The sequence below is a fragment of the Notamacropus eugenii genome, chromosome 1 (assembly GCF_028372415.1).
Source record: "Notamacropus eugenii isolate mMacEug1 chromosome 1, mMacEug1.pri_v2, whole genome shotgun sequence".
Classification (NCBI taxonomy): domain Eukaryota; kingdom Metazoa; phylum Chordata; class Mammalia; order Diprotodontia; family Macropodidae; genus Notamacropus; species Notamacropus eugenii.
Window position 1 is genome coordinate 58,130,318 of NC_092872.1, and position 25,180 is coordinate 58,155,497.

A 25,180-nucleotide genomic window follows, 5' to 3' on the forward strand; every position below is an offset into this window, starting at 1 on the left:
TGGCATCAAGTATAGATCTCTCCTACATTGTCCATACGTGGTCAAAGTCTCAGAATGAGAAGGACCAATAGGAGGAGTGAGGTCCCTTTTATCATAGTTCCAGGGTAAAAGAGTTCTTGTGGTTACTCACAGACCAAAATATAGACCAAGGAAACAGTGACTACACCTCTGTTTAGATCACATCACCTAAGAAGAACTAAACTGCCAAAACTACCTCTGAAAACAACAAAACAAAAACCCTAAGCTTGGAACAGGTCCCCTCCACTCCACTCCCCCCACCCTGACCCCTCCACTATCCTGGGAGCACAGCCCAACTCTAGGATGGAAAAACGAAGCAGATGGTAAAAATAAAAAGGTACAATGGTGAAAATGAAGATCAAAAGACTAACTCAGAAGACAATAAAGTCAAAATAGCCACAGGAAAAGCCTCAAAGAAAATGTAAATTTTTCTCCTGCCCAAAAAGAATTCCTGGAAGAAGTCAAAAGGATTTTAAAAATCAATTAAGAGAAACAGAGAAAAAATTGGGAAAATATATTAGTGTTGCCAAAAAATAATGAAAAAAAAAGTCAACAGCTTGATAAAAGAGGCACAAAACATACTGAAGAAAATAACACCTTAAAAAACAGAATAGGCAAAATGCTAAAAGCAGAACAACAAACCCACCACTGAAAATAATTCATTAAAAAGAAGAATTGGCCAAATAGAAAAGGAGACACAAAAGCTCACTGAGGAAAATGATTCCTTAAAAATAAAAGCTGGGCAAATGAAAGCTAATGACTCCAAGTAACATCAACAAACAAAAACAAAAGAATAAAAAGAGAAAATATGAAATTTTTTATTAGAAAAACAAATTATCTGGGAAAAGAATGTAGGAGAAACAATTTAAGAATTAATGGACTACATGAAAAACATGAGTAAAAAAACAGCCTAGATATCACCCTTTAAGAAATTATCGAAGAAAAACAGTCTTGAGATTCTACAACCAGCAGGTACAGCAGGTAAAATAGAAACTGAAAGAATTCATCATTCATGACCTGAAAGGGATCCCAAAAAGAAAACTCCTGGGAATACTATAGACAAATCCCAGAGCTCCCAGGTCAAGAAGAAAATATTGCAAGCAGACAACCAGAAAGAAACAATTCAAATATTGAGAAGAACACCATCAAGATAACACAAGATTTACTAGCTTCTACATTAAAGGATCAGAGAGCATGGAATATGATATCCCAAAGGACAACAGAGCCAAGATTTCAACCCAGAATCACTTACCCAGCAAAATTGAATAATCCGTCAGGGGAAAAAATAATAAATGAAATAGAGGATAGTAAATGAAATTCCAGATGAAAAGAAGAGCTGAATAAAAAATAGGAATTTTCAAGATTCAAGAGACACTTAAAGAAGGAAACAGAAAAGAGAAATCATGAGGGTTTCAATATGGTTATATTACTTACAATCTTACATGGAAAGATGGTACTTGTACCTCCCAAGAAATTTATCATTATTAGGGCAGTATAAAGGAGTATACACAGACAAAAGGGATGGGTATGAGTTGACTGCGATGGGATGATATCTAAAAAAAATAAAATTCAAGTGTGAGAAAAGGAAAGAGATGAAGAATGGAGTAAATTCTCTCACACATAAAAGAGTTTTTACAGTGGAAGGGAAGATGAGGGGTGGTAGCCAATGCTTAAATCTTATTCTCATCAAAAGTGTTGTTGTTGTGTTTGTCCTTCATTTTTGAAGAAGACCATGACACATTAGAGAAATGATGACATGACTTGCACTTGACTTTGTTTTGAATGAGGGAGGGCTGTGCAAGGTCACCAGCCTCATTTTCTCCTCCTGAGCCATCTGGATTTAGTGACTAGATATTTATCAGGATGACTGAAGACAGCCCAGCATGCGATGAGAGATCTTGGCCTCTTTAGGCAAAGGCCTATTCAGGCACTCACGAAGAGTGAGGGGATGCCCATACAGTGAATAGGCCTCTTTAAGAAGTAGTCAGGGAATGGCCCCTTTAAAGAGGGAAAGAAAAAAATAACTAAATCAAGCTGGGAGGGAAAGAGCAACAGTTATTACTGATAATCACTCCTAAGCCAGGAGGAGCCAGAAAACAGCCTGTAAGTGGAGCCTGGAGAGGGACCTATTGTTGTCCAATCTACAGGCTTCAGAGTGCACTAGGTTAAAGGTTTTTTTCTTTCTTTCATCAAAAGTGACTCAAAAACGGAATAACACACACTAACTGGGTATAGAAATCTATCTTACCCTAGAGGGAAGTAACAGAGAAAGGAGATAAGAAAAAGGAGGGAATAATTTTTTTCTTGTAACCTGCAACTCTGTCAAAGTTGTTTATTATTTCAAGTAGTTTTTTACTTGATTTTCTGGGATTCTCTAAGTATTTTGTCATGTAATGAAATACTATTGTGCTATAAGAAATGATGAACAGGAAGATTTCAGAGGCCTGGAAAGACTTATATGAACTGATGCTGAGTGAAAGGAGTAGAACTAGAAGAACTTTGTACATAGCAACAACCACAGTGTGAGAGGAATTTTTCTGGTAGACTTACTTCGTTGAAATGCACGGACTTAAAAAAATTTCCAATGGATTCTTGAGGCAAAACGCCTTCCACTTCTAGGAAAAGAACTATGGAATTGGATCGCAGATAGAAATAGACCATTTTCTTTTGTATTATGTTTTGTTTTATGGTTTCTCCTTCATTTCAATTCTTCTTTTCAACATACATTTAAAAGGAATGTACATGTAGAACCTGTATAAGACTGTATGCCATCTCAAGGAGGGAGGGGGTCTGAGAGGGAGGGAGTGGAAAAAAATCTAAGATACATGGAAGTGATTGTTGAACACTGAAAACAAATAAAATAATTCAATTAAAAAAAAGAAAAAAGGAGGGAGGGGAAGTGAATAGAAGGAAAGGCAGATGACAGGAGGTAATGGTGGGAACTAAAACACTTTTGAGGAGGGATAGTGATGGGGGTGGGGGGCGGGATACAAGACAATAGCTAGCAGGGATGGAAGGAGGAGACATGTTTATGTTGCAAGCAGGGGGAAGTAGCTAGTACAATGAGAAACATTAAGTCAAAGAGTTGGAATGATAGAGGGGACAATCTTCTGGAGAAAAGTGGATGGTATGAGACCACCTGTACATGTAAGAGGGATCTGGCCTGGCAAGAACGGCCATCCCTTCATGAGACAAGGGTATAGGAAGAGAAGTCATGGATGGTGTCAGTGATGTGATGCAAGGAGGAGAGAAAACAGGTATCTCAGTCTTTGCAGTGAAATATGAGACAAGGTTTTCAACTAAGAATACATAAAAGAGAATTTCCACAAGCAAGGTTGGTTCAGTGTTTAAAACTCCAAAAGGTCAAGGTGAAGACTGCAAAAAGTTTTGAGAAAGTCTCAGTTAAGTGGTAGTATCACTCAATCAAAAAACATTTTCAAAGCACCTACTAACGTGCCAGGTACTGTGGTAAGACTGAGAATATGGGGAGTAGAAAGACACACATACGCTAGCTCCAAACCCACAGCCCATAAAATATCTGTAAAAAAGAACTCCCAAGAAATTCTGGAGCAGCAGAAGCCACAGAACAACGGAGCAGATGAGATTTCTGTTCCAGAGAGCCCTGAAAACCTCTCCCAAAAAATTCGTTGCACTATGGACCCGGAGACGAGCCCAGCCCAGCCCTGCCTTGGCCGTGGGGCGCCGAGAGGAGCGGATCGGAGCAGGCTTCAGGGATGGAATCTCCAGCAGCCGCACAGGTCCCTCCACCCGCAGGCCCCAAAGGTTGGTGGAGAGGGTCTTCTCAGCTTGCCGAGAGGGGAGTGGGGTGCCCCCATAACTCAGGCCCCCTCGGGAGGCAGCAGCAGAGGCGGGAGAAGACCAGGGCTCCCCAAGCAGGCAGGAGATGGGATCCGTTGTTGAAGGTCTCTGCATAAACTCCCTGAGGGAACTGAGCCCTGTGAGGCTGCCCTGGCCCCACTCAAGCACCTGTACTTAATCTCACACTGAATAGCAGCCCCGCCCCTGCCAAAGCCCTGAGGCTGGGAAGCAGCATTTGAATCTCAGACCCCAAGCTCTGGCTGGGCAAATCTGGAGGCAAAGTGGGTGTGAAGAGAATATTCAGAAGTCAAGTCACTGGCTGGGAAAATGCCCAGAAAAGGGAAAAAAAATAAGACTATAGAAGGTTACTTTCTTGGTGAACAGGTATTTCCTCCCTTCCTTTCTGATGAGGAAGAACAATGCTTACCATCAGGGAAAGACACAGAAGTCAAGGCTTCTGTATCCGAGCCCACCCAGTGGGCTCAGGCCATGGAAGAGCTCAAAAAGGATTTTGAAAATCAAGTTAGAGAGGTGGAGGAAAAACTGGGAAGAGAAATGAGAGACATGCAGGTAAAGCATGAAAAGCAGGTCCACACCTTGCTAAAGGAGACACAAAAAAATGCTGAAGAAAATAACACCTTGAAAAATAGGCTAACTCAATTGGCAAAAGAGGTTCAAAAAGCCAATGAGGAGAAGAATGCTTTCAAAAGCAGAATTAGCCAAATGGAAAAGGAGGTTCAAAAGCTCACTGAAGAAAATAGTTCTTTGAAGATTACAATGGAACAGATAGAGGCCAATCACAAAACAAAACCAAAAGAATCAAAAAATGGAAGATAATGTGAAATATCTCATTGGAAAAACAACTGACCTGGAAAATAGATCCAGGAGAGACAATTTAAAAATTATGGGACTACCTGAAAGCCATGATCAAAAAAAGAGCCTAGACATCATCTTTCATGAAATTATCAAGGAAAACTGCCCTGAGATTCTAGAACCAGAGGGCAAAATCAGTATTCAAGGAATCCACAGATCACCGCCTGAAAGAGATCCAAAAAGAGAAACTCCTAGGAACATTGTGGCCAAATTCCAGAGTTCCCAGGTCAAGGAGAAAATATTGCAAGCAGCTAGAAAGAAACAATTCAAGTATTGTGGAAATACAATCAGCATAACACAAGATCTAGCAGCTTCTACATTAAGGGATCGAAGGGCAGGGAACAGGATATTCCAGAAGTCAAAGGAACTAGGACTAAAACCAAGAATCACCTACCCAGCAAAACTGAGTATAATACTTCAGGGGAAAAATTGGTCTTTGAATGAAATAGAGGGCTTTCAAGCATTCTTGATGAAAAGACCAGAGCTGAAAAGAAAATTTGACTTTCAAACACAAGAATGAAGAGAAGCATGAAAAGGTAAATAGCAAAGAGAAGTCATAAGGGACTTAACTAAAGTTGAACTGATTACATTCCTACATGGAAAGACAATATTTGTAACTCTTGAAACTTTTCAGTATCTGGGGACTGGGTGGGATTACACACACACACACACACACACACACACACACACACACACACACACGCACACACACATAGACAGTGCACAGAGTGAATTGAAGAGGATGGGATCATATTTTTAAAAAATGAAATCAAGCAGTGAGAAATATATTGGGAGGAGAAAGGGAGAAATGGAATGGGGCAAATTATCTCTCATAAAAGAGGCAAGCAAAAGACTTATTAGTGGAGGGAAAAAGAGGGGAGGTGAGAGAAAAACATGAGGTCTACTCTCATCACATTCCATGAAAGGAAAGAATAAAATGCACACTCATTTTGATAGGAAAACCTATCTTACAATACAGGAAAGTGGGGGATAAGGGGATAAGCAGGGTGCGGGGGATGATGGAAGGGAGGGCATGGGGAGGAGGGAGCAATTTGAGGTCGACACTCATGGGAAGGGACAGGATCAAAAGAGAGAATAGAAGTAACTGGGGGCAGGATAGGATGGAGGGAAATATAGTAGTCTTATACAACATGACTATTATGGAAGTCATTTGCAAAACTACACAGATATGGCCTATATTGAATTGCTTGCCTTCCAAAGGGAAGGGGTGGGGAGAGAGGCAGGAAGAGAAGTTGGAACTCAAAGTTTTAGGAACAACTGTCGAGTACTGTTCTTGCTACTAGGAAATAAGAAATACAGGTAAAGGGGTATAGAAAGTTATTTGGCCCTACAGGACAAAAGAGAAGATGGAGACAAGGGCAGAGAGGGATGATAGAAGAAAGAGCAGATTGGTGATAGGGGCAATTAGAATGCTCGGTGTTCTGGGGTGGGGGGAGGGGACAAAAGGGGAGAAAATTTGGAACCCAAAATTTTGTGAAAATGAATGTTAAAAGTTAAATAAAAAAAAAAAGACTGAGAATACAAAGAGGCAAGGACAGACCCTGTCTGCAATGAGTTTACAGTCTAATGGTACAAACAAATACACAACAGAAGCTATATACAGGGTAAGAAATAATTAAAAGAAGAAAAGCATGGGAAATTAATAGGGATTAGGGAAGGCTTCTGCTAAAATGGGATTTTAATAGAGACTTAAAGGAAGCCAGGGAGGTCAGCAGTTAGTGCAAAGGGAAAACATTCCAGACATGGAGGACAGTGAGAAAAAATGTCCAGAGCTAAGAGATGGAGTCTTATTTATGGAACAACCAGGTGAGCAGTGTCACTGGACTGAGGAGTCCATGTTGGGGAGTAAGGTGTAAGAAGACTGCAAAGAAAGGAGGAAATAGATTATCAATAACTCTGAATGCCGGATAGCATTTTGTAGTTGCTCCTGGAGACAACAGGAAGCCACTGGAGTTTATAGAATAGGGAAGTGACATGATCAGACCTGCATTTTAGGAAAATCACTTTAGTGGCTAAATGGAGAATGGATTGGAGTAGGGAGAGACTTGACAAAATCAGACCCACCAATAGGTTATTGCAGTAATACAGGTGTGAGATGATGAGGGCCTAGAGTACTGGTAGTGTCAGAGAGAAAGGGGTGTATTTGAGAGATTTTGCAGAGGTGTAATCAGCAGGTCTTGTCAACAACTTGAAAACTGGGTGTGGGGGGGGGGGGGCAGGGGAGGAGATGGTGAGGAATCCAGGATGACTCTTAGATTGCAAGCTGAAGAGATTGTAAGGGTGGTCTTGCCTTCTACAGTAAGGAAGGTAGAAGAGGGGAGGGTTTCAGGAGAAAGATAACTTTCTGTTTTAGACATTAAGTTTAAGGTGTCTACTAGACATCCAATGTGAGATGCCTGAAAGGCACTTAGAACAGAGAATGAAAGTAATCAGAGAGATTTGAAGGAAATAATCAGCAAGAAAGGTAGATTTTAGAGTCATAAATCCACAGGAACTGAGGAGATCAGCAAGTGTAGAAGTACAAAGGGAGAAGAGAAGAGAGTCCAATACAATCCTGAGTGACACAATGTTACAGAGGGTGTGATCTGGAGGAGGATCCAGAAAAATTATACATACGATGTACCTCATTATTGCAAATGAAAAGCAAATCTATAATGCTTAATAAATAGGTCATGTACAATTCCCTTAAAATTTTCCCTCTAAAGTTTAATGTACCCCAATATCTCAACAATGTAGCAACTAAAATATTAGCATGCTAAGCAATTGTAACACATCATTATTTAGAGAAGACGTTGGAAGGAAACCAGGTAAATCACAAAAAGGTTCTGATACTTAAAATGTACCAATGTAAAATCCAAATGAGAACTGTATATAAAAAGGTACCATAACATGGAGATGTGTGGCCTATAAAAGTAAGGGTACTAGTAAGGAGAGAGAAATGAAGATTGAGGACCTCAAGAACTGAGCATCTGGAGTGGGAAAGAGTATCCTCAGGCACACAGGGTAAGTGGAAAGTGTAGCATGGGGCAACAGGCAAAACAAAGACCAAAAGAAGAATGTGAAAGAAAGGTTGAACTCCTCCTCCTGGTTCTCGAAACAGATATCTAACAAAAGAAAGTTAACTTAATACCTACTCTTACAAATTGAAGGCAAAAAAAAAAAAAAAAACGCAACAAAAAACAAAGTCTGATCTTTCCCCCACTTTTCTTTCTTCCACTAAAAATTGGGAAGCTTCAGATTTCTGCTTTGAACATTAAAAAAAACCAGGGGTAAATGAAAGAAAAAAAATAAATTTAAATTAGGAAAGAGACAGACTTCTGCTAAAAGTTATTAATATTCTTAACTAGGGCTCTGAGCTACTGTGATTGGACTATGCAGACTTGAGAGCCTTCATATACTCCTTAATGCAGCACTATCAGTCACTTAATAAAGGCCAGCAGATTAAAGGATCCATTATACAAATTAATTTTCCAGGTAAGTAACAATTCAAAATTTAAAACACTTTTGTCGAAAGTATTACTAAAATCTATCGCATTCTTCACTGCTTTTTTTGTTCATGATTTACTCTCTGACTAGGGCCGGCACTGCCACACAAGATATGTGCAATATAATAAACATTCAGGCTCTTGTCTTACTGTCAATATTTGTGATGTCTTTTCAATATCCCCATTCTAATCTATTGTGGTCTGAGAAATCAGGCTAAGCAGGACTGTAAAAAATTATTTGCAAATTATTTAACCAACAAATATTTATTAAGTACCTACTATGTGCCAGGTACTAGATATACAAAGTTAAAAAGCAAAACAGTCCTCAGGCAACTCCCATTCCATAAGATGACACATGCCCACATATAAGTGTATATCAACCACAAGCAAGGTAACTGGAGAGGATGGCAGTTTTGGGAGGACAGGGGAAGGGAAAATAAGGAGGAGGGAGGAAGGCAAAAGAACAGGTGGGGAGAAAATGCCTTAGGTTTTCATGTCGTACTTGACAAAGATTCAAAGGATTCTAAGAAACAGAGAAGAGAAAATGTATTATAAACATGGAGAAAGCAGTACAAATACCAAGCAAATGAGAAAAGGAATTTTGAGCCAAAGGAACAAAAAGACGACTAGTTTAGCTGGACTGAAGAGACCCCACAGGTGGACTATGTGTAAAAAGGCTGCAAAAGTGGGAATGGACCAGATAATGAAGTATTTTAAATGCTCCTAACAGGTATTCATATACTGCATAAAGGTGGAGATAAGTGTAAATAAGCTCCATAGTGACTGGAGCCCTCTTCTACAGCAGAACTTCCTAAACTGTGGGTTGCGAAAAATTTGGCAACAGTAAAAGGTTTCTGAAAATGCAATGCCCAGAAATTAATTCAAAATCAAACATGCAATGGATCAGAGGTGTTTCTGGCAGTGCACACCCACATTGCATTGTGAGACTTCACTACAACCTTGGCTAGGAATACACATACAACAAGCGAACTTTGCACAGCACATGTCGTCACACCACACAATGCCAACAACTGTTGCCAGAAAACACATTTGAGACTATTATATGGTATGAATTGCAGTGTTTTTACTGTACATAAAAAATTTTCTGCTGTTACAGAAACATGGTAGTCTAATTACGAAAAAGACTTCTAAAGTTTTCCTACCATCATTCCCAATAAAGTATCAAATTAGAATTACATTGTTAGAAGGTTTGATTTTTAAAAAAAAAATTTTCTGCTGTTACAGAAACATGGTAGTCTAATTACGAAAAAGACTTCTAAAGTTTTCCTACCATCATTCCCAATAAAGTATCAAATTAGAATTACATTGTTAGAAGGTTTGATTTTTAAAACTGCCATCTCCTTCTTTTACAGAAACCTATGTTTAATTGCAGCAAAGACAAAAGGCCTTTAATAATATTTCTCTACCATTACCACTTCTATCTGTGAACATCAAATTTTAAAATTAAGCACAAACAAATGTAACTTCATAAACAAAAACTAATATTTGAGAAATTAATAGCAATATTTATATTTTACATCAAAAAAAATTGGTCAATTGTGGACTAATGGCTAAATTTAGAAAGAAGAGATAAAAATACTGATGAGAATGAGGGAGTCTTCACTACCAGGTTGCAGTACACCTAAATTGACAATAAAATATGTCAAAGCATTTCTGAAAAATGGATTTACTTCTAATAATGATGATGGTATGGAAAAACCTCTTTGGTAATTTGTAATGAGGCTTTGGCTGCAGAGAGCATGAAACTGGCCAACCTAAAATGACATCTTAATACCAAGCATGCAGCGTATCACAATAAACCAGAGGATTATTTTGAAAGATTTTAAAAATCTTCAAATAAAGAAAAATCATGTTTTGAGAAACTGATTACTGTCAATGTAAATTATTTACTTGCATCCTACAAAACATATTTAATTACAAAAGCTAAAAAGCCCTACCTGATAGAGATGTTGCCATTAAAATGTCAGTAATAGTTAACGGAATTTATTTTTTCTGCCTCCTTTTCACATCTCCCGTAACAATCCCTTCGCACCCTTAAATCACATGTGTTATCATATCATTTAATTTATACCCACTATCTATGTATATCCCTTTTATATATCAAAATAAATGTACAATTCTCAAGATTAACATGTATCATCTTCCCTTAGAGGGATATAAACAGTTTGCCCATAGTGAGTAACAAGTTTTGTTTAGTTTTGCCATTTATCTTTTTATGCCTCTCTTGTGACCTGAGTTTGAAGATCAAATTTTCTATTGAGTTCTGACCTTTTCATCAGAAAGGTCTGGAAATTCCTTATTTCATTGAATTATCCATCTTCTTGCCTGAAATATTATGCTCAACTTTGCTGGGTAATTAATCCTTGGTTGCAGACCCAGATCCTTTGCCTTACAGAATATCATATTCCAATTCCTTTTATCTTTTAATGTAGAAGCTGCAAGGTCTTGTGTGACCCTGACTGTGGCTCCTTGATATTTGAATTGTTTCTTTCTGGCTGCCTGCAGTATTTTCTCCTTCACTTGATAATTTGGAATTTGGCAACAATATTTCTTGGTGTTCTTAGTTTGGAGTCCCTTTCAGGAGGGGAACGGTGGATTCTTTCAATGACTATTTTGCCCTCTGGATCTAGGACCTCTGGGCAATTTTCCTTGATGATTTCTTGGATGATATTGTCCAGGCTCTTTTTTTCATCATAGCTTTCTGGTAGACCAAGCATCCTTAGATTTTTCTCTCCTGGATCTATTTTCAGGTCAGCTGTATTTGCAATGAGGTATTTTACATTTTCTTCTATCTTTTCATTCTTTAGATTCTGTTTGACTGATTCTTGATGTCTCATTAGCTTCTACTTGCCTGATTCTAATTTTTATCAAATGACTTTCTTCAGTTAACTTTTGCATCTCCTTTTACATCTGTCCAAATGTTCCTTTTAAGGAGCTATTTTCTCCAGTTAGGTTTTGTATTTCCTTTTTCATTTGTCCAATTGTCTTTTTAAATTCTTCTGTGATTTCTTTTTTCATATTTTGAGCAATTTGTCAGATTTTCTTCTATTTCTCTAATTTGGCTTTTAAAATCCTTTCTGAGCTCTTCCAAGAAGGCTCTTTTGGGTTCAGACCAGTTCTTATTCCCTTCTGAAGTTTCAGATGAGAGTACAGTCCCAATGCTGACCTCTTTGGTATTTCTGTTTTGGTCCTTGTCCCCACAGAAAGATTCTATGGTCTATTCTCCTTTGCTTCTTACTCATGATAATTACCCTTTTCCTGGCTTTTAGCAGATCACTGTGTCTGGTGCACTGGGGGCTCTGTTCCACAGTTCTTGTGCCTGGAATTTGTGGCTTTGTGTGTTGAGGCCTCTGGTTCTTTCAGCTAGAAGCTAAAGTGCTGCAGCTTACCTGGTGCTAAGCTGGCTACTGGTAGAAAGGAGAGGCCAGGTGAGGTCTTTTTTGGGTTTCCCCACAGTTACCCTGGAGCTAGTTCATTAAGTGTGGGGGAGGAGTGGTCTGAGCACAGGAGGTCTCCTCTGCTGAGCTAGCACATAGGCAAGCTCAGTGGTTGGTGATCTCATCAGCACTAGTGTCTTCCCAATCTCCCTGGGGTGCTAAGGCATGCTTGGGGTCCGGGTGTTGATGGTTCCTAGCATCACCCCCCCTGGGGCTCAGGACTGTCTCCTAGTTTGCTGAGGTGAGGCTGTCTGGGACACCTTTGATCCTGCACTGATCCCCTTCAGCCCCAGCAAGAGGGACCCTTTTTAGCACATCTTTCTAGCCTCACAGGCTAAGAATCTGTTTACCCCTTCTGTTGCTCCCACTGTGTTCCAGGGTTTTTCCAGGGGAGATATTCTCTGGGCTTATCAAGGTCAACCAGGGGAAGGAGATAGCAATTACTGATCACTCCACCACCTTGGGTCCTGGAAAAAAAATTACCTCACAGGATGAAGCACAAAAATACATTACAGTAGAGGGAAAGAGGAGAGGGAGAGATGAGCATTGTTTGAGAGGTATTCTCATCTGACTGGATTCAAGGAGGGTACAACAAACTCAGCTAAGTATAGAAATATAACTAGCTCTACAGGCAGTAGGAGGGGAAGGGGGAAAGAAAAGGGAGCAGAGGCTAAAAGGGAGGGAAGAAGTACTAAGGGAAAAGGGGATTAAAAGAGAGGGGTGGTCAAAAATTAAAACTCTTATTGTGGAGGGGAAAGGAGAAGGGAGTACTAAATGCATAAAGAAGGGGAAAGGGAATGGAGGGAAAGACACAGATAGTAATCATAACTGTGAATGGGATGAACTCTCCCATAAAAAGGAGATGGATAGCAGAATGGATTAAAAACCATAATCCAACACTACGTTGTTTACAAGAAACACATCTGAAATGGGGCATACACACAGGGTAAAGGCAAAAGGTTGGAGCAGAATATTTTGTGCTTCAGCTGATATAAAAAAAGCAGGGGTGGCATTGCTAATCTCAGACAAGGTAAAAGCAGAAATAGATCTAATCAAAAGACATAAGGAAGGAAACTATATCCTGCTAAAAGACACCAGAGACAACTAAGCAATTTCGTTACTAAACATATATGCTTCAAGCTATGTAGCATCCAAATTCTTAGAGGAGAAATTAAGGAAGTTATAGGAAGAAACAGACAGCAAAACTATACTAGTGGGGGACCTCAATGTCCCTCTCTCTGAATTTGATAAATCTAACCTCAAAATAAATAAGAAAGAAGTTAAGGAGGTGTATAAAACTCTGGATAAGGTAGATATGATAGATCTTTGAAGAAAACTGAAGGGGGACAGAAAGAAATATACCTTTTTCTCTGAGCTACATGGCACATATACAAAAACTGACCATGTAGTAGGCCATAAAAACCTCACAATTCAGTGCGGAAAGGCAGATATGCAATGCATACTTCTCAGATCATAACGCAATAAAAATTACATGTAATCAAAGGCCATCGAAATAGAAACCAAAAACTAACTGGAAACTAAACAATCTAATGCTAAAGAATTAGTGGGTTAAACAACAAATTATAGAAACAATCAAGAACTTCATTCAAGAGAATGACAATAATGAGACAATCTACCAAATCTTAAAGGATACTGCAAAAGCAGTTCTTAGGGGAAGTTTTATGTCTTTGAATGCCTACATGAACAAAATAGATAAAGAGGAGAAGAAGAGATCAATGAATTGAGCATGCAGCTGAAAAGGCTAGAAAAAGAACAAACTGAAAATCCCCAAGTAAATACCAAATTAGAAATACTTAAAAAACCAAAGGAGAGATTAATAAAACTGAAATTAAGAAAACTATTAAACTAATAAAATAAAAGGAAGATGGTCAATTTGATTAAAAAAAGAAAGAATAAAACCAAATTACCAATATCAAAAATGAAAAAGGTGAATAAACTTGCAGTGAGGAGGAAATTAAAACAATAATTAGAAATTATTTTGGCCAACTGTTATGCCCATGAATTCAACAATCTAAATGAGATGGATGATTATTTTAAAAAATATAAACTGCCCAGAATAACAGACGAGGAAGTTGAGTACTTAAATAATTCCATCTCAGAAAAAGAAATTGAACAAGCCATCAATGAACTCCCTAGGAAAAAATCTCCAGGGCCAGATGGATTGACAAGTGAATTCTATCAAACATTTAAAGAACAGTTAATTCAAATATTATATACACTATTTGGGAAAATTGGTGAAGAAGGAGTTCTACCAAATTCTTTTTAGGATACAAATATGGTTCTGATAACTAAACCAGAAAAAGCCAAAACACAACAAAGAAAATTACAGACCAATTTCTCTAATGAATATAGATGCAAAACTTTTAAATAAGATCTTAGAAAAAAGAATACAGCCACTTATCACAAGAATACTACATTATGCTCAGGTAGAATTTATACCAGGAATGCAGGGCTGGTTCAATATTAGAAAAACTATTAGTATTATTGATCATATCAACAACAAAACTAACAGAAACCACATGATTATCTCAATACATGCAGAAAAAGCTTTTTGACAAAATACAACACCCATTCCTATTGAAAACACTGAAAAGCATAGGAATAAATGGAACTTTCCATAAAATAATAAGTAACATCTACATAAAATCATCAGCAAGCATTATATGCAATGAGGACAAGCTACATGCATTTCCAGTAAGATCAGGGGTGAAACAAGGATGTCCATTATCACCACTGTTATTCAATATGGCATAAGAAATGCTAGCTATAGCAATAAGAAAAAGAAATTGAAGGAATTAGAACAAGCGAAGAAGAAACTAAGTTATCACTCTTTGCAGATGATATGATGATATACTTAGAGAATCTCAGAATCAAGTAAAAAACTACTTGAAATAATAACCAACTGTGGCAAAGTTGCAGATTGCAAAATAAACCCACATAAATCATCTGCACTTCAATATATTACTAACAAAGCCCAACAGCAAGATTTAGAAAGAGAAATCTTATATAAAGCTACAACAGACATTACAAATATCTGGGAGTCTACCTGCCAAAACAAACCCAGGAACTATATGGACGCAATTACAAAACACTTTCACACAAATAAGGTCAGATGTAAGTAAGTGGAAAAACATCAGTTGCTCATGGGTAGGCTGAGTTAATATAATAAAAATGACAACTCTACCTAAATTAATTTACTCATTCAGTGCCATACCAATCAAACAATCAGATAATTATCTTGCAGAGCTAGAAAAAATATCAAAATTCATCTGAAAAAACAAAAGGTTCAGAATATCAAGGGAACTAATGAGAAGAAATGCTAGGGAAAGTGGCCTAGCTCTACCAGATCTCAAATTGTATTATGAAGCAGCAATTATCAAAATCACTTGGTACTGGCTAAGAAACAGGAGGGCAAACCAGTGAAATAGGCTAGGTACTCAAGACAAAGTTGTCAATGAATACAGTAATCTATTGTTTGATAAACCCAAGGACCCCAGCTTCTGGGATAAGAACTCACTGTTTGATAAAACTTGCTGGGAAAACTGGGTAACAGTGTGGCGGAAACTAGGCACAGAGCAATGCCGTACATAAGAATAAAGTCCAAATATGTACATGATCTAGGTATAAAGACTGGTACTATGAACAAATTAGCGGAGCAAGGAATAGTGTATTTATCAGATTTATGGAGAAGGGAAGAATTTTTGACTAAACAAGAGGTAGAAAGCATTATGAAGTGCAAAATAGATAACTTTGATTACATTAAACTGAAAAGTCTTTGAACAACTAAACCGAATGCAACCAAGATTAGGAGGGAAGCAGAAAACTGGGAAAGAATTTTTTCAACTAGTGTCTGTGATAAAGGCCTCATTTCTAAAATACACAGTGAACTGGGTCAAATGTACAAAACACAACTCATTTCCCCAGATGATAAAGGGTCAAAGGATATGAACAGATAGTTTTCAAAGGAAGAAATTAAAGATATCTATAGTCATATGAAAAAATGCTCTAAATCACTATTGATTAGAGAGGTACAAATCAAAACAACTCTGAGATACCACATCACACCTATCAGATTGGCTAACATGACAAAACAGGAAGATGATAAATGTTGGAGAAGATGTGGGAGAGTTGGAACACTAATTTATTGTTGGTGGAGCTGTGAGCTGATCCAACCATTCTGGAGAGCAACTGGAACTATGCCCAAAGGGCTACAAAAATGTGCATACCCTTTGACCCAGCTATATCGTTTCTGGGACTCTATCCCAAAGAGATCATAGAAATGGGAAAGGGTCCCAAATGTACAACAATATTTATAGCAGCTGTTTTTGTGGTGGCCAAAAACTGGAAATCAAGAGGATGCTCATCAACTGGGGAATGGCTGAACAAGCTGTGGTATACAAATGTAATGGAATACTATTGTGCTATGAGAAATGATGAACAGGAAGACATCAGAGAAGCCTGGAAAGACTTATATGAACTCATGTTGAGTGAAAGGAGCAGAACCAGAAGAACTTTGTACATAGCAACAACCACAGTGTGAGAGGAATTTTTCTGGTTGACTTAGTACTTCATTGAAATGCACAGACTTAAAAAATTTCCAATGAACTCTTGAGGCAAAATGCCTTCCACATGCAGAGAAAGAACTATGGAATTTCATCCCAGATAAAAACAGACCATTTTCTTTTGTATTACGTGTTGCTTTGTTTTGTGGTTTCTCCCATTCATTTAAATTCTTCTATGCAACATGCATTTAATAGGAATGTAGATGCAGAACCTATATAAGATTATGTGCCATTTCAGGGAGGAAGTGGAAAAAAATCTAAGATATATGGAAGTGATTGTCAAACAATGAAAACAAATAAAATAATTTAATTAAAAAAAAAGAAAACCCAACCTATCAGAACCAATTCTGTTAAGTCCTTGCTAAAAGTAATATATGTTAAATATTTAATAAACTATGAACAAAAACAAATAAAAAGCTAATGGGAAAAAGTATGGGGATGAAATTTGTAAAGACCAATTCCAGCAGCTTATTTCCAGGTTGAAAGGCAGCCCTAAGTTTGCAATTCAGTTAGATGAAGGAAGTAATATTCCTGACATAGCATAGTTGTTACTTTATGTAAGATATGTTTATGAAAGAAGCATGCATGCACAATTATTGTTTTGTCACCCTTTGAAGGGCACACAAGAGGGGAAGATAAATATCTTAAAGTTGATGAATTTTTCACAAATGAAAGTTGGCAGTGAAAAAACTGCATCAGAGTCCATACACACTGTGCTGGAGCAATGATGGTCAAGTATGTTGGGTATGTAGCAAAAGTTAAAGCTGGTGGCAATGAATATATCACTTTTACTCACTACATGATCCATGGGTAGGCACTTACAGCCAAAGAAATATCTTCAGAGTTACATGCTGTGCCTCACAATACCATCAAAATCCTTAACTTCATTAAAAGGCATGCCCTTAACTGTCATTTGTTTTCAAACCTTTAGAAAACATGAACTCATTACAAAAGCTTATTACTACATGCAGAAGTAAGGTGGCTTCTGAAGAGGGCAAAGTTTAAACAGATTATTGAAACTGAAAGATGAATTTGCAATATTTCTGACTGAACAAAAATCTGATTTTGTTCATTTTTTTATGAATTACAGCTTTCAAAACTGTTATTTGTCAGATAGTTTTGCAACCCTCAATGATTTAAACATGTCATTTCAAGGAAAAAATACAACATCTACATTAAAAGATAAAACAGAAAGTTTTACTTTAAAAAGTTAATATATGGAAAAATAGGGAGGAAAACGGTTCCTTAGAATGTTTACAGGTACAGATGATTTTACAATCAAAAATAACCTTCTCAAAGACTTTAGTTTAGTATTCAGTTTTTACTTAATACTATAGTATTGTAATTATATTCCAGTTATATAGCTCTCTACAAAGTTTCTGCAATTTTCTCTTTAACACTCTAAAGTATCTTCAAAGCTCAAATGTGTCCAAGTTTCCCAGACAAAACAAAATGAAACAAACCTATTATTAGGCAGTAATTTTGGACAGCACCAATGAGTATTTCACATTTGTAAGCTATCAAACAGCAATCATGACAATGAAGCTCACCTGCCACACCCAGCAAAGCAAATGATCTTAAAAAGATTATACCAAGCTGAATCTGTGAATTATCAACCCCACTATAGTAAATCCAAACTCTGTTTCAGCCCTCACACAGAATAGTTTCTTTGGAAGCTGACATTAAATCAAAGCACGGACAGCTTTAGAATGTTATTTTAATCAAACATAAACCAGACCTAGAAACTCTTTCACTAACCTCACTCTCTAGACATGTGCCAGTCAAGAAGTCCAGGTGAGAGCTGGAAACTGTCTCAAGAATTTACTTTGATTAGGACACTTTCCATGGGGTCTAGGTTAAAACCAGAACCCCCAAATGTCTGGAGACAGATTTGAGCCTCTTAAGAACAATTCCAGAAGTGACCCAGCATACCAAAAGGCTCTTTAACCTTTAGAAGTAAGGACTAAGCAATATTAGTAACCAACAAACATTACTTCCCAGGGTTGCTTTGGGAATCATCAAACCAGTATATTTTAAGATATTACAAGGGTCCTTGGTGAGACTAGGGCAATAATAAAAACCAAATTTCTTATCTTAATACAGAAAATGGCATGCTCTATTTTCACTTAAATAGATTTTCTAGTTTCTCTCAAATTTAAGACTACAAAAGTGTACATATGCTTAGTAACCTGACTATAAGATGGCCCAACACAAGCTGTCAACAAATTGAAAGGGAAGAACCATTTGTATTAGATAAAGTTTAGTAGAAAAAAATTCAGACTCACAAATCATGAAAGTAACTAATGACAGACTTGACTGTAGGCCTAGCATTCTATCCATTGCGCCACCTAGCTGCCATTTTTAACCAAGTTTTATCTTTTGGAGGGGAGGTGTGTGTGTGTGTGTCTGTGTCTGTGTGTGTGTGTGTGTGTGTGTGTGTGTGTGTGTGTCGCACCTCCCCAGACACATCCTAGGTTCCCTCAATGACCCTTATATCATTCTGTAAGTCATTGTCAATTGCTATTTCTCCTTTGTTTTGGAAGAGGATCATGTCCATCAGGAAGGTCAGGCCATGACTTGTAAATAAAATGGACATAAGTGAGGGAGGGCTGCGCAAAGTTACCAGCACCACCTTCTCCTATGGAGCCATCTGGGTCCAGGGGCAAGATATATATCAGGATGACTGGACATGGACCCCAGAAGTCTACATAAACAAGAAGGAAGGGGGTAGATGGAGTGGTTTGTTGAATTTCACTCTCACCTGCACTGGTCAAATGATACATACATAAACAGAGGAATACATACAGTTCTTTTTGTGGTGGCCAAGAAGTAGAAATCAAGGGGATGCCCATCAATTGGGGAACAGCTGAACAAGTTGTGGTATATGAATGTAATGGAATACTATTGTGCTATAAGAAATGATGAACAAGAAGACTTCAGAGAGGCCTGAAAGGACCTATATGAACTGATGCTGAGTGAAAGGAGCAGAACCAGGAGAACTTAGTACACAGCAACAACCACAGTGTGCCAGGAATTTTTCTGGCAGACTTAGCCCTTTACAGCAATGCAAGGACTTAAAACATTCCCAATGGACTACTGAGGCAAAATGCCTTCCACATCCAGAGAAAGAACTATGGAATTGGAACACAGAATGAAGCAGAATATTTTCTTGTGTTATGTTTTTTGTTTGGGTTTTTCTCATGGTTTCTCCCATTCAAGTTAATTCTTCTATGCAACATGACTAAGATGAAAATGTATTTAATAAGAATGTATGTGTAGAACCCATATAAGACTGCATGCTGTCTCAGGGAGAGGGAGGGAGAGGGAAGGGAGGAGGAGAAAATCTAAGACTTATGGAAGTGATTGTAGATAACTGAAAACAAATAAATTAACAAAATGCAAAAAAAAAAAAGAATGCATGCTATCTATTTGGGAATGACAAATAAAAGGAGTTCTGCTTTCAGTTTTAAAAAAATAGATGCATACATATGTATATGCATGTGTATACACATGCATATATATATGTATACACAGTACATGAGAAGGGCTTCACAAGATTTACCAAACTTCCAAAGGAGTCTGTGACATCCCAAAAAGGTTAAGAATCTCTCTTCTACCTCTAAAATAACACAAAACCATACATTCACACAAGCAAATGCTAAGCAAAAATCTGCCAACATGTCCCTTCTCTATCTTGAAATTTATTTCAGTTTTTGAATTTGTTAGCAATTTCAATCCATCTAATATAATAAAGAAATATCTAAAGGGATAATCAACTCACCCCTATCTGAAAGAAACTTATTCGAAAATAGCTGCAAAAAAAAACAATATACAGTGCAAGGAATGTTCTTTGTAAAATTCAGTTTACTAAAATGCTATCTGTCTTGCATTATATTATTTGACCTACAGACTTTATAAAAAGTTGTTGGTAATCCACTCAGGTACTAACAAAGTGTTACGGCAAAAATTAAACAAATAAGCAAGAAAATAAGTAAGCAAATAAATAAATGAAGAAGAGCTGGAATGCATTTTTAATAATACTGTAATGTAGACTATATCAAGTCTAGATACCAGCAAGTGAAAATACCTGCACGTAAACTGGCCCAGAACACTTTTTGAATCTTCAAAAAAAAAAAAATTGTCAACGATAGTATAATAAAGGGAAGCTATATTTGTTTGTTGGTATTTTTTTAAGGTAATAAAAAAGTAGGAAAAGTTTATCTTTATTCAACTGGAATTTTTTTAGACAGGGCACAACAACAAAAACAATGAACAAAACACGCAACAAAAGTGGTTCCAACTTTTCTTCACCATTTAATTTATACGTTCAACTCAACTACAAAAACACAACATAAAAACATTTGTTTAAATCAAATATATTCTGAATCTTACTTTAAAATGGAAAATGTATTTCAAAGGTTCATTCATTTATCTTAGAAATCAAAAAAGCAGAGGAGTAAGTCCTAGAATGATAATCCCAATCTTCTTCAATTACTTCAAATTATAAAATCACCCTTGTAACATCCTATATTATATTATGACTAGTAGAAAGGCTGTGGTTCACCACTTGAGAGCAGCTATACCGAATCAATTTTCACAACAGTCACAGTTACTAGCATGTTGGTTGTTTTCTTAAACCACATGAAATTTTTTTTTCATAAAAACCACATAAGACTGTCAGAAAAAAAAAAATCACAGAAGTTTGTAATGACTGTGGCAGTGCACATTCAGAAAGATAAAAACTGCTCAGAAAACCACACCCCCAAATCTAAAGTTGAGAGTAAAATGTCTATATGGGCTAAAAATGCTGTTCGTCATATATCATGTACCGTATTTACTATCAATAGGAAATCACTGCTCAAAAAATGTTTATTTCCACAGTCTGGACCTATTCACAAATTGGGGGTGAAGTACAGTGGACAAGAATCCTTTAAAACATTCACCAATGCCCACACCGAGTCTAGCGATTCTATGCCACTAATGTGCGTGAAAAGAGGAAAGAACAGTATTTTTGGAGAAGAAACCAATCAGTTCTACTAGAAATATTCAGATAACAGACATACATCACTTACACAGTTCAAATGCTTCTGAAATATGTATACATTGAAATTTGTAATTAATCTAAATGAATTAGAAAAGTTTGTTACAAAAAGGAAAATTACTTTGTTCTTTAAGTGAAAAGTTCTTAGTAAGGAATTATCTTTCTGCTACTCCAATTTATATTTTGAGCAAATCCAGATATTCATCTTAGTTACTGTAAGGTAAATGTATACCTTCTCATCTACTGCTAATAACCAGGTAGTGATATATAGGGAGTGATAACAAAACTCTGTATAAGGAAACATTGCTGTCTTTAGCACAAATAATCCATAACACCTTACAAGAACAAAGGTGCCTGAAAGCTCTTCACTGCCACACCAAGAAAGACGGAAATAAATGTAGCACATACTCTAGGCAAAAGTGAAGACTTCAGGAAGATGATCAGGAAGTGTAATAGATGACATTCATGCACAAAACGTTAGCTTTGAAAAAATAAAGAAGCTGGTTGGCACTTGTGAAAATGGTGAGATATTTACTGGGATGAGAAAAAAATATTTTAAGGCAGAAAGAGATTAGATTCACATTATTCAAAATGGAGGGACCCAAGTGAAGATGAGAAAAGGACATAGGAACTCCTTTGAAAAAGCAGAAAAAAAGATAAGGAAGGGGATACTAGTATACTTCACTATTCCCTCCCAAGACTGTACAGTCAGACTACACCCTAAGGTGCTCAAATACATAAGGCCAGGTCTATACCACAGCACAGAAGAGGCAGCTATTTTGAACTTCTTGTTAAGTAACTAATCACTGATATCAATTTGGTCTAATTCTATGTAGATCATAGGTCTAATCATGCCATAACAGAATTAGCAACAAACAAATGACTTGAGTCTAAATATATTACTGAAACTGCTACAGAAACGTATGTGTTTTTGATTTCTAAGATGGATGTAAAAATACACTTCTCACAAAAGTGACAAAAAAAGATAAAGGCTTTTCCCATTTCAAATCAGCATACTTTCCCCATGTGGGATGATGTTACATGGGAACACATGAAATTCCAGAATGCCATTTTAGAAAAATCTGCTGTGCAGGCATACTGCATAAAGCTAAACCTGCTCTACAGTACTGATAATGGTTCTTGATCTTGCACACGCATTATGCTCCGGGGCCAGCAGTATCTCTCTATTCTTCTTTTATATCTCTTTTTTCTCCCATGAAAAACAGGCTGACTTAAAAGTTTTATATATTCCACAATAATCACTTACGTTGTTGATTTCGTTTGTCACTGGCGTTTTTCAAAGGGAGGCACACAGGACAATCATGCCGCGTGCAATTCTTCCAATGAGAGATGATTTGTCGAGAAGATGCACAGTGGGCAACTATGACAAGAAAAACAATGAAATGTTATTTTGCAACTCAAATTTTAAACTTTATATTTAATTTTAAAGGTGTCATCAAAAATGTAAATATGAATACATTTCAGTTCTTGCAACACTATACTCATTGATCACTAGACAAAGATTTCACATCAGAATTAACAAAAGTTATTGAGTATTTATTGATTCTTAATACCCTCTATTCCCTTTGTCACCAAACTCTGGCACTATCAATGCTGAAGCAGAAGGGGGTCCACACAGTACCCAAGGTTAATTTTGTACTTTTTTATCTGTTATATGGGTTACCACAGACAAAAAAAAATGTATAAATTAGTGGCCAGCCTTCTGGTGATGAGCTGTATGTGATGTAGCTAAGTTGATCCTTAGACAGTAGACACAGTTTAAATAACAAGCCCATACTTGAAGTCACACCTCCAAATCACTGAAAGTACAAGATCAAGATGTCTGTTATTAAACTGGAAGACAAAGAAGTTAACAAAATAAACTTTGACAAATTTGATAAAAATGTCAGGCTAAAGATTCTCTTCAAAGAGGCAAGTTAATGTTACCAGTTTCATTGTCTATCCAAAGATACTATTTAATGGAATGCATGAGATGTAGTCAGTATGTAGTAAAATAGTTCACAAAGAAATGGGCTACCATGAATACATTTGCAGCTTTCAACCCAACATATAATCTAACAGATGAAAAGATAGAAAAGTTGACGAATAATTTGCAAAAACCCTTTGACTTAAGTCAGCATAGCCCAATATTCAATAATTTCAAAGCAAAGATGAATCTAGGGAAAGAAAAAAATATTGTAAAATATGGCTTATAAGCAAAAACTAAAAGGAGATTTGTATAGTGCTAAGAAAACTTGCATCTGTAAATCACAAATATTTTCTTTAACAATAGAGTAGGAAGGTGCTGAAAGATAGAAAGAATGGCTAAAAATATCAAGTTCACTATCTCTAATAGGCAAGAAACAAAAGATTACCGGGCATCATATAAAAATCAGCTATGTGTAGTCACGTTAGACTCATGAGTGTAAATGCTAATATCAATACCAAATTAAAAGGCACTCTAGGAAATTTACAATAGTTCCAGCTAGGCCTATTTTTAAAAGTTGTCAACTTGGAAAAAATGGGCAATGGGCCTATGTAAAGACACTCTGCAACAATTTCTTAGAGAAATGAGAGGCTAAAAGATGCAAGAAACTCCTCAGATCAACAAAAATATGAGGAAAAACAGCAGTCAAGAGTATTTGCTTAGCAAAATTTTATAACAGACAACTGTTGAAAAGTTACATTATTTTCCCAAATGATAAAAAAACAAAAGTGAAAACAGCTAAAGAACAAGTATTTATTAAGTGCTTACTATGAGCAAAACAGTAGAGGCATAAAGTAAAATAAAAAAAATAGTCAATGTCCTCAAAGAGCTTAACTTCAAATGGGGGAGACAACATAAACATATAAAGACATACAAAAGACACAGAACAGAGACAGAAAGGAATCAGAAACACTGAAATAAGGAAAGGGCTCCTGCAAAACCATGTTTTGGTTGAGTCGTGAAGGAAGCCAGAGATTGTAACAGGCAAAGCTGAGCAGAGAAAGGACCGCAGGCATAGGAGAAAAATAGTGTAAAAGCATGCTGAAAGGAGAAGGAATGTGTTCACACACAGAGTAGAAGCAGGACTCTCTGATAACACCATAGAATGCATGGAGAAGAGTACTGTGCAAAGGACTGAAAAGATAGGAAGGATCCACGAAGATTTACAGAATAGAGTACACATACAATTTACAGCAGCAAATAAACACAATAACCTTGTATTTGACTTAATATTTTGGGATAAGAATTCAATACTTGGTTAAAAAAACTGTTGGGAAAACTGGAAAGCAGTATGGCAGAAACCAAGCAAACATCAGTATCTTACACCATTTACCAAGAGAAGGTCAAAATAGATACATGACCTAGATATAAAGAGATATTACAAGAAAATTAGAAAAAAAATGTAACATATTACTTATCAGACTTATTAGACTAGCAAGAGTCTGAAAAAGAGATAGAAAGCAAAGTTAGGTATAAAATGGCTAATTTTGATTACATTAAATTAAAAAGTTCTTGTACAAATGAAGCAAATGTAGTCATGATCAGAAGAGACAAAATTTTATAGAGAGTTTATCAGATAATGGTCGTAGATCTAAAATATAAAGACCTTCGTCAAATCTATAAGAATACAAGTCACTCCCCAGTTGATAAATGGTCAAAGGATATGAACAGGCAATTTTCCCACGAAATCAAAACAATTTACATTCACATGAAAAAATGCTCTAAATCACTATTTATTGGAGAAATGGAAATTAAAGCAAACTTGAGATATCATGTTACACCTACCATACTGACTAAAATGACAGAAGGGGAAAGTGACAAATGTGGAAGGGGACACGGAAAAATTGGGACACTAATTCATTATTGGTGGAACTGTGAAAAATCCAATCATTTTG

The 25,180-nt window shown here is 36.8% G+C and overlaps 1 protein-coding gene across 4 annotated transcripts in view; it reads right to left on the minus strand.

The window, feature by feature from the left end:
• CREBBP (CREB binding protein) overlaps window positions 1-25,180 on the minus strand; it is a 170,751-nt gene that overhangs the window by 62,619 nt on the left and 82,952 nt on the right. For all 4 annotated transcript variants that reach the window (XM_072603295.1, XM_072603278.1, XM_072603285.1 and 1 more), the window contains exon 5: window positions 22,566-22,679. In XM_072603295.1, coding sequence (XP_072459396.1) covers window positions 22,566-22,679 — 114 coding nt within the window. The remainder of the gene's footprint in view (window positions 1-22,565; window positions 22,680-25,180) is intronic.